This window comes from Podarcis bocagei (genome assembly GCF_964188305.1).
Source record: "Podarcis bocagei genome assembly, chromosome: 8".
NCBI lineage: Eukaryota > Metazoa > Chordata > Lepidosauria > Squamata > Lacertidae > Podarcis > Podarcis bocagei.
This window is the reverse complement of record NC_138133.1, coordinates 93,180,652-93,193,406: the sequence shown is the minus strand read 5'-3', so window position 1 is coordinate 93,193,406 and position 12,755 is coordinate 93,180,652. Positions and strand designations below refer to the sequence as shown.

Below are 12,755 nucleotides of genomic sequence, written 5' to 3'. Positions count from 1 at the left end.
CCATTGTCCATACTTTTTTAGCAACTTCTAAATATTTCTTTCCAACCTCTATCGTCTTAATCTTTTCTTTAATCTAATCTTATATCACTGTAACCCTTTTTTTTCTGAGAACCTCGACATTCTAGCATTCCTCAAGTTTGTAGTAGTCCTTAAGATAAATTTTAAATTTCTTCCATTCTTCTTCCGCCGTCTCTTTTCCCTGATCGCGGATTCTGCCAGTCATCTCAGCCAATGTCATGTAGTCCATCACTTTCATCTGCCATTCTTCCAGGGTGGGTAGATCTTGTGTCTTCCAATACTTTGCGATAAGTATTCTTGCTGCTGTTGTAGCATACATAAAAAAAGTTCTATCCCTCTTTGACACCAATTGGCCGACAATGCCCAAGAGGAAGGCCTCTGGTTTTTTAAGGAAAGTACATTTAAGTACCTTTTTCATTTCATTATATATCATTTCCCAGAAAGCCTTAATCTTCGGGCATGTCCACCAGAGGTGATAGAAAGTACCTTCAGTCTCTTTACATTTCCAACACTTGTTATCAGGCAAATGATAAATCTTTGCTAGCTTGACTGGGGTCATGTACCACCTGTAAGTCATTTTCATAATGTTTTCCTTTAAGGCATTACATGCCGTGAATTTAATACCGGTGTTCCACAACCACTCCCAGTCAGCAAACATAATGTTATGACCAATGTCCTGTGCCCACTTAATCATAGCCGATTTAACTGTTTCATCTTGTGTATTCCATTTCAGCAGCAAGTTATACATTCTTGATAAATTCTTAGTATTGGGTTCTAACAATTCAGTCTCTAATTTTGATTTTTCCATCTGAAAGCCAATTTTCCTATCCTGTTTGAAAAACTCCATTATTTGATGATATTGAAACCAATTTTGTACTTTATGTTTCATTTTCTCATAACTTTGTAATTTCAATTTATCTCCCTCCTGTTCCAAAATTTCCCAATACTTCGGCCATCCGACCTCCATATTGAGTTTCTTCACTGCCTTAGCCTCCACGGGAGACACCCATCTAGGGGTTTTGTTTTCCAACAGATCTTTATATCTTATCCAAACATTAAACAATGCTTTTCTAACAATATGGTTTTTAAAGGCCCTATGCAGCTTGATTTTATCGTACCATAAATATGCATGCCAACCAAATGCATTATTAAAACCTTCCAAATCCAAAATGTCTGTGTTCTCGAGGAGCATCCAGTCTTTCAGCCAGCAAAACGCTGCTGCTTCATAGTACAATTTTAAGTCCGGCAGGGCAAAAACCCCTCTTTCTTTAGCATCTGTCAGTATTTTAAATTTAATTCTGGGCTTTTTGCCCTGCCAGACAAATTTCGAAATATCTTTCTGCCACCTCTTGAAACAATCCATCTTGTCAAGAATCTGCAAGGCTTGAAACAAAAATAACATTCTAGGCAATACATTCATCTTAATCACTGCAATTCGGCCTAACATTGACAATTTCAAATTTGACCATATTTCTAGATCTTTTTTAATTTCTGACCAGCATTTTTCATAGTTGTCCTTATACAAATTCAAATTTTTTGATGTCAAATAAACCCCCAGGTATTTCACCTTCTTAACCAGTGTCAATCCTGTCTCTTCTTGAAATTTCTCCTTCTCCGTGGCTGTTAAATTTTTTTCTAAGACTTTAGTTTTTTGTTTGTTCAGTTTAAATCCAGCTACCTGGCCAAATTGTTGGATTATCTCCAACACCCTTTTCGTACTAGTGTCAGGCTCTTGTAGGGTCAATACTAAGTCATCTGCAAATGCCCTTAACTTATAATGTTTATCTCCGACCTGTACACCTTTAACCTGCTGGTCATTTCTAATCATATTCAGCAACACCTCCAGAACCGAAATAAAAAGCAATGGGGAAATTGGGCATCCCTGTCGTGTTCCTTTTTCTATCTTGAGTTCCTCAGTTACCACATTATTTACAATTAGCTTAGCTTTTTGTTCAGAGTATATCGCACCCAAACCATTCTCAAATCCTTGGCCTACCCCCATCCCGTGAAGATTCTTTTTCATAAAACTCCAAGAAATATTGTCAAAGGCTTTCTCCGCGTCCACAAAAATCAGCACTGCTTTAGTGTTAATTTTCACCTCTAGCAATTCCAAAATGTCTATTATATTCCTTACATTGTCTGATAGGTGTCTTTTTGGGAGAAAGCCTGCTTGGTCCTTATGTATCTTCTCCATCAACACTCTTTTAAATCTTTTTGCCAGAATGTCTGCAAAGATTTTGTAATCCACATTAAGTAATGATATTGGGCGGTAGTTCTTAAGTTGAGTCTTTTCAGTCTCTGTCTTTGGTATGAGTGAAATATACGCTTCTTTCCACAATTCTGGTGCCCTTTTCCCCTCTAAGATCTCGTTGCAGACTTCCTTTAACGGATAAACCAACCACTCCTTCAAAGATTTGTAGTATCTGGAAGTCAATCCATCTGGCCCCGGAGATTTGCCCAATTGCATGTCTTGAATGGCACCCTCTATCTCTTGTTCTGTTATTCTCTGGTTTAGATCCACCTTGCTTTGATGAGAGATTTTTTGTAATCCATATTTATTAAGGAATTTATCTATATCCTCTTCATTTTGTGGTCCTTGAGAATAAAGTTTTTTAAAATAACTCAAAAAACAGTTTCTAATCTCGTTGGGTTTAGATATGTTCTTTCCATCCACTTCTAGGCTTGTAACTGTATTTAGTTTCTGCCTTTTCTTCAATTGCCATGCCAGAAGTTTGCCACATTTATCTGCCGATTCGAATGTCTTTTGTTTCATTTGCTTTATCTTCCATTCAATCTCTTGATTCATCAATTCCATATATTGTGTTTGATATAACTTAATCTCTCTCAAAATCTCCTGGGACTTCGGTTTTGATCTTAGTTTTTTCTCTCCTTCCTTTATCTTTTCCAAAATCTTTTCCTTCTTCTCATTCTGCTTTCTCTTTTTAATTGAGTTTTGTTGAATCAAAAATCCTCGCATCACAGCTTTACTTGCGTCCCAGGTCACTCTTTTTTCCACATCGGCCTTTAGATTTATTTCAAAGTAGTCCTTTAGAGTTTTTTGGGCCTTCATGTGGATCTCTTTATCTCGAAACAGGGTGTCGTTCATCCTCCATCTGAATTGACCAGTTGTTGTAAGTTTCATTTCCATCTTCAAGGCGTTATGATCGGAGCAAGTTTTTGGGCAGATTTCTATTTTCTTGATCTTTGGAGCCATCCCACTAGTGATCCAAATTTGGTCGATTCTGGTCCAGGTCATCATTGCTTGGGAGAAGAAGGTTCCCTCTCTCTCCAGAGGGTTCCTTGTTCTTCATATGTCTATTAGGTCCATATTTTCCGTCATCTCAAAAAAGGTCTTCGGAAGTCTCCCTTCATTGGAGATTGTCAGTCTTTGTGCCTTGTCCATATTTGTAGAGACTACACCATTCATGTCTCCCATGATTATCATATTATAATCCAGATAGTCCGTCAAAGCTTCATGGAGTTTCTTGAAAAATTCCGCTTTGCCCTCGTTTGGTGCATAAATTCCAACTATTAGGTATTTTTCTCCTTGTACTTGTATCTCAACTGCCAAATATCTTCCTTGTTCATCTTTAAACATCATTTTTGGAACCCACTTTTCTTTTACATAAATCACAACTCCCCTTTTTTTGACTTTGTCCGATGAAATAAATTCTTGTCCTAGTCTTTTGTTTATAAGTAGTCTCCTGTGAGCTCTAGTTATGTGAGTTTCTTGTAAACATATCAAATCCAGTTGTTCTCTATTCAGAATATGAAAGACCTGTCTTCTCCTCAAAGGCATATTGAGCCCATTACAATTCCAGCTAAGGAATTGCAGGGCCATCTTGTTATTTTTCTGACACTCCTCCAACAGCTCCAAGTTGTTGCTCTTCCTCTGATGGTGGTGGGATATGTCCAAACGATAGATTCAAGATGTCTATTGCTCTCCTCTGTTCTGCAATTGGGTCCACAGTTCCCTTCTGTAGGTCCTCTCGGTTTCTTTCCAGGAATTTCTCTTTGTCTTGTATAGTCTTTATTTTCACCTTCTTTCCCTTGTAATCAAAAGACAGTCCCTGTGGGAATTCCCACCTAAAGAGGATGGTATTCTTCTTTAGCAGATAAACCAGATCCTTGTAGAAAGCTCTCAGATCCAAGATATATTTAGGGATGTCTTTAAAAATCTGTACAGATGAATTTCCAATTTGCAAGGCCTTTTCAAAATGTAGTCTTAATATTTTATCTCTTTCTTCCTTGGATCTAAGGGTAATCAAACAATCCCTCGGGGTCTTTCTGTTCTGTTTTTTACCCAGTCTAAACGCTGTTGTAATTTTAAATTCGTCCTCCTCCAAGTCTTCCCAGCAGTCAGCGAACTCTTGTGTTAGGAACTCCACGAGACTGTCTCCTTCGTTCTCTGGAATTAATCTCAATTTCAAATTTCTCTCTTTTCTCTGTAATTGCCACAAAGCCAGAGTTGCATCATGCTCATGCACCTTTCTGGCAATCGGTTCTAAGTTCTCTTGAGTCTCTCCAGCAATGGTTCTAGCTTCTTCCGCAATTTTACGTGTTGCAGAATTTTCCTGAACCAGCCTATTTATAGATTCTGTGTTCAGATCAAGTCTTGCTGTTAATTCTGTTAATTTTTGTGTATTTTCTGAACTCTGCTTTGTTAGAGTCTCCAGGGATTGGTTTATCTTAAGTAGAGCTTGTGTCACAGCATCCATGGAGACGGCTGTCACTTTTTCTTGTCCTGTTGTTCCTGTGGGGGTTGCACCTGTAATCGAGCCTCTCTTCTTTTGTTGCTGTTGCTGTTGCTGGAATTGTTGTTGTTGTCTAGTCTTAGCTCTTGTAGCTATCTCTTCTGGTGGACCACTCATGTCCCAAGGTCGTTTCCCACGGGAACCGTCTCCCGATGGAAAATTCCGCTGTCCTGGGCTGTAGCAGCCTTTACTTTACCCTCTAGAGGGAGCAAATCAAAATGTCCAAGTACGGAGACAAAGAAAATATCCAAATACGGAGACAAAGAGAGTTTAAAACAAGTATATCAGGAGGCTTGTAAATATTAATTGCAACACTTTTCCAATAGATACTGTCTCAGCCTACTCTGTTATACTGTAGCAAAAGAATCCAGGAACTTTGTATCACATCATGTAACTTTCACAGGAATTTATAGTCAGTTCAGTGCCCTATTGTCTTATTTAGCAGTCCGTTTCAGGTTATTGAGGCAGCAGAAGATTTTTTCTTTTAAGTAAATCATGCAGTTACTAGTGTCTCTTTTGCCTCCCCTCTGCCCTGCTTGCTAGAGGGGAGGTCTAAAGTCCAAATGTCAGATTCAAATATTCAAAGATAATGTCTCTTGCGGATGCAGCTTAAAACTTCGTTGCTTTCACTGTCATGCAGTCGGGGGAAGGCAGACTTCCTTAATTTTCGCCTTCCCCGTTTTCAGCCAAATTTCCAAACTTTAGTTTCAAATAGACGTTCAATCTTACTCACGGGTTTTTCCAATCCAAAATTTACAGGAAGGAATCGGCGCTCTCCGCTAATAGCGACGCGGCTTCACCCTGCGGGCTGGGTAGCGATTCTCAGCACCGCGCTCCCCCGATGTCGTTCCGGAGCCTTTAAAAAGGCTCTTTCTGCGGTAAAGGGGGGGCGCTCCTGGTGCCCACCGAATCTCCTCGTTCACAGGCTTCCGCGCCTGTGATTTTAGGGGTCCCCCGCTTGCCGTAGCGGGTCAGACCCGAACTCGCAGAGCAGTCCTCCTCCGGAGCTCGGAAAGAGGACCGCCATTAGCGCTGGCGCCGACCCGGCTTTCATTTCCCCAGGTCTTTTCCGCCCTCTCCATTCTGCCCTCTGCCCTCTCACACCTGTCCTTGTAAAGAAATCGCACCAAATTATGTGAAAAACGGGCTCTTAGATTGTGGGAATATACGTGAGCGTACTGTTTGGTTTGCACAGGGTGAGACTTCTGGGCAGAAGGGGAGGGCGTTCCCCCGGACCCCCGCTGAATCTCGGGTGGGCTGCTTGTGGCTGGGGAGGGTGGTCTCCCTCTGCACTGCTTGAAGTTGCCAATCCTCTCTCTCTCCCCTCTGCAGCCGCGAAGTGGTGGGAGACTCGGCCGAGATGTCGCATGAGAAGAGCTTCCTGGTGTCTGGAGACCCCTTCCCTGGGCAGCAGCCGCCGGCCCCACCTGGCTATGCCCAGCAGCCCTACCCAGTGGCTCCCTACCCGCAGCCCCAGCCGGTGGCATACGGCCAGCCTGGATACCCGCAGGGCGCCTACCCGGTTGCGGCACCCTACCCACAAGCGGCACCCTACCCTCAGGCACCCTACCCTCAGGCACCCTACCCCCAGGCGCCCTACCCGCAAGGGCCCTACCCGCAGGGGCCCTATCCACAGGGGCCCTACGCCCAGCCGCATCCGGGAGTCGCCGTGGACCCAGACTGTAAGTAGGCCGCTTTCCCGCCCTGCTGCAATGGTTGGGGGCAGGAAGGGGGGCTGTGGGGTCTCTCTTGGTGTGGCAGAAGAGCTGCTCCTGTGAGACCACCTTGCAGGCGGGGAGGACTCTTCCGCCTTGTGGCTGCTTCCGTGGGGAGCTGGGCTGCCCCCGAGGAGCCTGGGGGGCGCTGCTCTGCGGCCCCCTCCTCAGTCTCCTCTCCTCTTCTCTTGCTGCACTTGTGCCCCCCAGCTGGAGCGAGGCGCCCTGTTTATGTGGTATGGAGAGGAGGCACCGCAGACTCTAGGATTGGTGAGCGCCCTCATCACCCCTGCCACGGGCTGGGTGAGGGGGCAGGAGGAAGAGGAGGAGGAGGAGGAGGAGGAGGAGGAGGAGGTGCTGCTGCTCCCTCTGGAATCTGTAGGGTGGGGAGCCCCTGCCTGACTGGCTGCGCTGCTTCTCGTCCCCAGCGCCCGTGCACAGCAACTACCATGAGGACGGGCCCCCCTCCTACTATGACAACCCGGATTTCCCCCCCACCAACTGGGAGGACAAGACCATCCGCCAGGCCTTCATTCGCAAGGTGAGTCGGGCTGTGGGTGTGCAGGGGCTGTGGGGCGCCTGCCCTTCTCCCTCCTTCTGCCTCTGGCCCTGGCAGTGGGGTGCAGTCAGCGTGGTGTAGGGGTTCAGAGCGGTAGTCTCGTAATCTGGGGAACCGGGTTCGCGTCTCCGCTCCTCCACATGCAGCTGCTGGGTGACCTTGGGCCAGTCACACTTCTTTGAAGTCTCTCAGCCCCACTCACCTCACAGGGTGTCTGTTGTGGGGCAGGAAGGGAAAGGAGAATGTTGGCCGCTTTGAGACTCCTGAAGGGGAGTGATAAAGTGGGATATCAAAGGATTCTCACAGGGCGGAGCTGATGGTGTTGCCAACCAAAGAAGAACGGCAACTTAAGTTGACAGAATATGCACAACTTGCAGACTTAACATATAGAATAAGAGAAGAACATACATTTAAAGAAGATTGGGAAACGTTTGTTGAATATAGGGGAACTAATTGTGTACAGCTGAAAACACCAGCAGCATTAAGATAAATTCAACAGGGTAAACAAGTTTTGATGGATGCCATAATAAGGGAGTACTGAATGGTGTAGTTTTTGTAAAATATGCAGGGATTTATTATATGTAAAATGAACCGTGGAAAGAGAAGAAGGGAAGTCATTGATATCTTCAGGGTGTAAAATTAGTATTTTTAAGTTGTAAAACAGAAAATTTAATTAAAAAATTATACACACACACACACACACACACACACATGCGGCCTAGGACCCATGTACCTACAGGACCGCCTCTCCTGGTATGTCCCGCGGAGGACCTTAAGGTCCACAAATGACAACACTTTGGAGGTTCCAAGTCGCAAGGAGGTTAGATTGGTCTCAACTAGGGCCTTTTCAGTACTGGCCCTGACATGGTGGAACGCTCTGTCCCAAGAGACCAGGGCCCTGCGGGACTTGACATCTTTCCGCAGGGCCTGCAAGACAGAGCTGTTCCACCTGGCCTTTGGTTTGGACTCGGTCTGACCCTTATGTTTCCCTCCCCTTATGGTCTTGATCTATGGGCTACTATTAAAATGAGGATGCATTTTAAATTGTATTTTAACCTGTATTTTAAATTGGTTCCCCCTCCCCATTATGTTTTTACTGTAATTTTACTGTTGTGTGCCGCCCTGAGCCCGGCTCTGGCTGGGGAGGGCAGGGTATAAATTTAAATTTATTATTATTATTTATCTATGGAATACCAGAAATCAGTATCAATAACAGCAAAATTAACATCTCCAATATTAAATCTCGACACCAGCAGAAGCCCCTGAGCAATGACCGCAGGTGCTCCATGCAGTCCAGCTCCCTGCCTCCCGCAAGGGGCAGGAGGCACTGAAGCAGCTGCTGCCAGGGGCGGGCACCACCATGTTTGGGGCTTGAGCGCTGCCTGCTCTGCCCCCCTGAGTGGCTCTGGCTGGCGTGACAGAGGCTGCCTTTGTCCCCCTGCAGGTGTTCCTGGTGCTGACCATCCAGCTGTCGGTGACCTTTGCCTTTGTGGCCATCTTCACCTTCGTGAAGGGCGTGAAGGGCTTCGTGCGGAGGAATGTCTGGACCTACTACGTCTCCTACGTCTTCTTCTTCATCTCCCTCATCGTCCTCAGCTGCTGTGGGGAGTTCCGGCGCAAGCACCCCTGGAACCTCGTGGCCATGGTAAGCGGGCAGGGGGCGCGTGGCCTGGGGGGGGGGCATCAGCTGCTGCCATTGATTGAATTCTGAGTTTAAAAAGTCTTAGAAGCCTGCCGTGGCCTAGCTAGGCAGGCAGGCAGCAGAGATGGCTGCCCCTGGACTCAGATATGGGGGGATGTGGGGCCTGGACTGAGGCTCACTGCTGAAGGCACCTGCCTCTCCTCCTCCTCCTCAGTCCATCCTGACCCTGAGCCTCTCCTACATGGTGGGCATGATTGCCAGCTTCTACGACACGGACGCCGTCATCATGGCCGTGGGCATCACAACCGTCGTCTGCTTCACTGTCGTCATCTTCTCCCTGCAGGTTGGTGTGTCTGCTCTGCCCCCCTTCCCTTGGGGGGGGGGGAACGACGGCAAGAGGCACTGTTTCTCCCAGTGGGAGCGACTGGGTTGCCCAGAAGTGCACCTTGGGCTGTTGGGTTGGCATCTGGGGGGGGCTGTGAAGCCAAAGAGGCCTTTGCTCTTCTGGATTGTGGGCGGGTGGGGATGGCAGAATTGGCACCCAAGAGATTCCAGGCAGCGACGGCTGCGCAGGGACGCCTTTCCTGGGGCTCTGCTTTGCTCCCTACATCTTTTTACCCAATGGCTGCTTGATGCAGAATAAGACCCTGCAAAGCAGGCTGAAGTGCCACAGGTCAGGCAGCTGCTCTCTGGCGGAGTGTGCTGGTTCCCCTGCTTGCCACGGCTGCCAGGTCCTGCACTGGCCCCTTGAGGCAAACGGGCCCATGAAGAGATGGCGTTGGGGGCCCTGGCATGTGGGGCAGGGGGCCTGGGCTGTGGGGTGCTGCCTGACCTCTGTCCTGGGGCTCCTCTCCTCGTCTGCAGACCAAGTACGACTTCACCTCGTGCCGAGGGGTGCTGATCGTCTGCCTGGTGGTCCTGTTCATCTTCGCCATCCTTTGCATCTTCATCCGGAACCGCATCCTGCAGATTGTCTATGCCTCCCTGGGCGCCCTCCTCTTCACCTGCGTGAGTCTCCCCGCGGGCCCCGAGATCCACCGCTGAGAATGAAGGGGAAGGAAGGTGCCTCTGAGCCCCCTCCCTGGTCAGCCCAGGGATCAATAGCCCATCTCTGTGCAAGGCCTTCTGTACAAAATAAAAAAATTCCCTCCAGTAGCACCTTAAAGACCAACTAAGTTAGTTCTTGGTATGAGCTTTCGTGTGCATGCAGAAGTCTGAAGAAGTGTGCATGCACACAAAAGCTCATACCAAGAACTAACTTAGTTGGTCTTTAAGGTGCTACTGGAAGGAATTTTTTTATTTTGACTATGGCAGACCAACACGGCTACCTACCTGTAACTGGATTCTGTACAAAAGACATTTAGAGGAGAGCTTGTTAGCTGTTGCAGTTGTCAGGTAACAGGTAGTTGGAGCCTGTTGTTGATCTGCTGCTGGCCACCCACCCAGAGATCTGCCAGCAGATCCTGATCTCCCCAGCCCTAAGTTAGAGTCCCTGCAGAGCCCCTCCCTCTCCACCCCCCTGTGCTGGTGGAAAGAGCACCTGCCCGGCCCCCTCCTCTCTTCCTAGGATGCTGAGGATCTGAAGGCAGCTGAGACACCATCCCAGACCCAGCAGTGGAGTGGGTTCCAGAGGAAGCAAGCTGGGGGGCCTGGGGGGGCGGGTGGGGCATGGTGGGGCGTAGCCCCTTTGGCTCTCCCGGGGGGTTCTTGTGACCCACGTGCCCTGCTTTCTCCTTGCAGTTCCTGGCCATGGACACCCAGATGATAATAGGGAACAAGCAGCTGTCCATCAGCCCGGAGGAATACATCTTTGCGGCCCTCAACCTTTACACGGACATTATCAACATCTTCCTCTACATCCTGGCTATCATTGGGCGCGCCAAGGAGTAGGCCGCCCTCTGACCCCTTCAGGGGCTAGTTCCTTCCAAGCCCTGTCTTTTGTTGTGGTTCTCCTCCTTTTTATTCCCACCCCATGGTGTCTCCCCCGCCCCCCGCCCCGGTTTTTGTTGTGTTCCTGCCCGTCCCTTGAGTTTGAGTTCTTTGCCTCTTCCCCCTCCCTGTCTTGTGCTTTTCTGGGGAAGGATACCTGAAAAGAAGGGGGAGTCCAAGGTAGCCAACGAGCCCCCCCTCTCGACCGGGGAGGCAGCGCTCACCTCCAGCCTGCCGTACGCTGGTGTCAGTTTTTGGAAAGGAAAGGAAGGGCTCCTCTGCCCTGCGACTCCCTTGGGCTGTGCAGAGTTCGGAAGAGGATGTAAATATGGTGTGCTTGTCTCTTTTGTATTTTGGTCTAGAAATGCTAATTTAATTTTGAGGAATGTCCTTGTCTTGGGCGTGCCACTCACAGCCGCTTCTTCCCATGGGTACAGGGCTGTTCTGGGGCTCTGGACACACGCAAACCGCCCCCTGCCTCTTGGCTGGCAGCGAGGTTCCCCCCCCCTTGCCACCTTCCACCCCACCCCTGAATGATACTGATACGGGTGCCGCTTCCTGCCCTGCCCAGGCTGGCTTCCCACTTTGCTGGGCTCTCCTGCTCCAGCCACTGTGGGGGCTGAGTGCCTGGATAATGCCCATGTCCCGTTTTTACAAATATCGTCCAGAAAAGTAGGGGTGGTTTCTCCCCTCTAGCTTGGGGGGCAGAGACTGCTCAGCTGCCTTTTCTCAGGCTCCCCTTGGGGCGTGCAGGGAAGACGCCTTCCTTGCTCCCGGCCCTCAACACTTTGCTTTTCTACAGAGCTGTGAAGTCTCCTGGCCCTTTTTGTCTGGGGACCCTGTACCCCCTCCTTCCTTCCTTCCTTCTCCCCTTCTTCTCCCCCCTCCCTGCCCCCCACAATCTGGCTGGCTTTAGGGGGGCCCTGCACTACTGCATGCTGAGCAGCCACTACCGTGCCCCCGGGGCCAGCCTCTGCACTAAACTGTAAAAATAGGATGTCCTAATAAAAGTGAGAATGTACCAGAGATCGATAGTCCTCGGTTCTGTCTTTGGGGCTGGAGGGGAAAGGTTCTTTTCAGCGCTGGGGGGGGGGATGCCCCAGGGCCAACATCCCTGCAAGGAGGCTGCAAGGCAGGACGCAAAGCCCAGGAGCCTCTCGAGTCCTGGGCCTGGACAGGGACTAAATCTCTGGGGCTGAACCTCTGCTGTATATTGAGGGGCTGCAATGAGCACAGGAATGCACACATCCTGCAGCTGTTGGCATGTTGACAGGCACCGGCGGCTGCTTAGGGAAGCCAGCTCAGAGTAACTTGATTTGCCCGAGGTCTAATGTGGCGCCTCCAGGTTAATACAGCACGTTTCGAAGCTGCAGCTCCGTAAAACAGCTGTGCTATTGCAGTCACAAAGGACTGCAGCTCCAGCGCTCCTTGGAGGAGGCAGTGGCAGTTCAAGTTTAGGCCCCTGCAAAGAGGGCTGCCTTTCTCAAGGGCTCTGTTCCCCCTTCCCCATCTCAGCTTGGAATGCTTGCGCTGCCCCCGCCCTGCCCATTTCCTTGTGTGGTTTATCACTGGCACCATCGGAGAAGAAGCGAAGACTGTCATCCTCAAACACCAGCAAAAGATTTCTCGGGAGCTGGACATACAGACCTATAGTTTTACTTCAGTTTTTAACCCCTGGTCTAGTATTGGCTAAACAGATTTTTAAGAACATATATATTCAGGGCAATTAGGCAGGATTTATGAAAAACCACAGGTTTAACATCAAATATCCAGAAACCTTTCAAAACCAATTCTCTAAAGTTAGAAGCCAGAAAGCATTTGATAGAATGGAACAGACATACTTATTTCGAGTACTGCAAAATCTAGAACTAGTGTCAAATCTGATTACATTTGACGGGAGGAAATGGCCATTTAACAATTAACTTGGGCGCAGGCGATATAGCATTGGTATTTTAAAAAATCCAAGTGGTTGACACAAATAAGGAACTTTGAAATTATCCAAGATTGCAAAGAGTTAATCATACACTACCATTCTAAATAAAATATCTGCCTAGGTTGGAAAATTAGAATTTCTTCTGGGCTGGAAGGCCAGTTATAAGAATGAACAAAATGCCACAGAACTTCCTTGTATTATTAAA

At 48.1% G+C, this 12,755-nt stretch overlaps 1 protein-coding gene across 8 annotated transcripts in view; it reads left to right on the top strand.

The window, feature by feature from the left end:
- Positions 1–11,643, top strand: part of GRINA (glutamate ionotropic receptor NMDA type subunit associated protein 1) — a 35,811-nt gene extending 24,168 nt beyond the window's left edge. For 5 of the 8 annotated variants that reach the window (XM_081204894.1, XM_081204898.1, XM_081204895.1 and 2 more), the window contains 7 exons: positions 6,105–6,454; positions 6,698–6,757; positions 6,916–7,028; positions 8,491–8,691; positions 8,903–9,031; positions 9,553–9,696; positions 10,429–11,643. In XM_081204894.1, the coding sequence (XP_081061020.1) occupies positions 6,133–6,454; positions 6,698–6,757; positions 6,916–7,028; positions 8,491–8,691; positions 8,903–9,031; positions 9,553–9,696; positions 10,429–10,578 (1,119 nt within the window). In that variant the 5' untranslated portion in view covers positions 6,105–6,132 and the 3' untranslated portion in view covers positions 10,579–11,643. Of the gene's footprint in view, positions 1–6,104; positions 6,455–6,697; positions 6,758–6,915; positions 7,029–8,490; positions 8,692–8,902; positions 9,032–9,552; positions 9,697–10,428 lie in introns of those variants that run through there. The other 3 variants (XM_081204897.1, XM_081204896.1, XM_081204893.1) reach the window with 2 other exon arrangements.
- Positions 11,644–12,755: the final 1,112 nt, after the last annotated feature.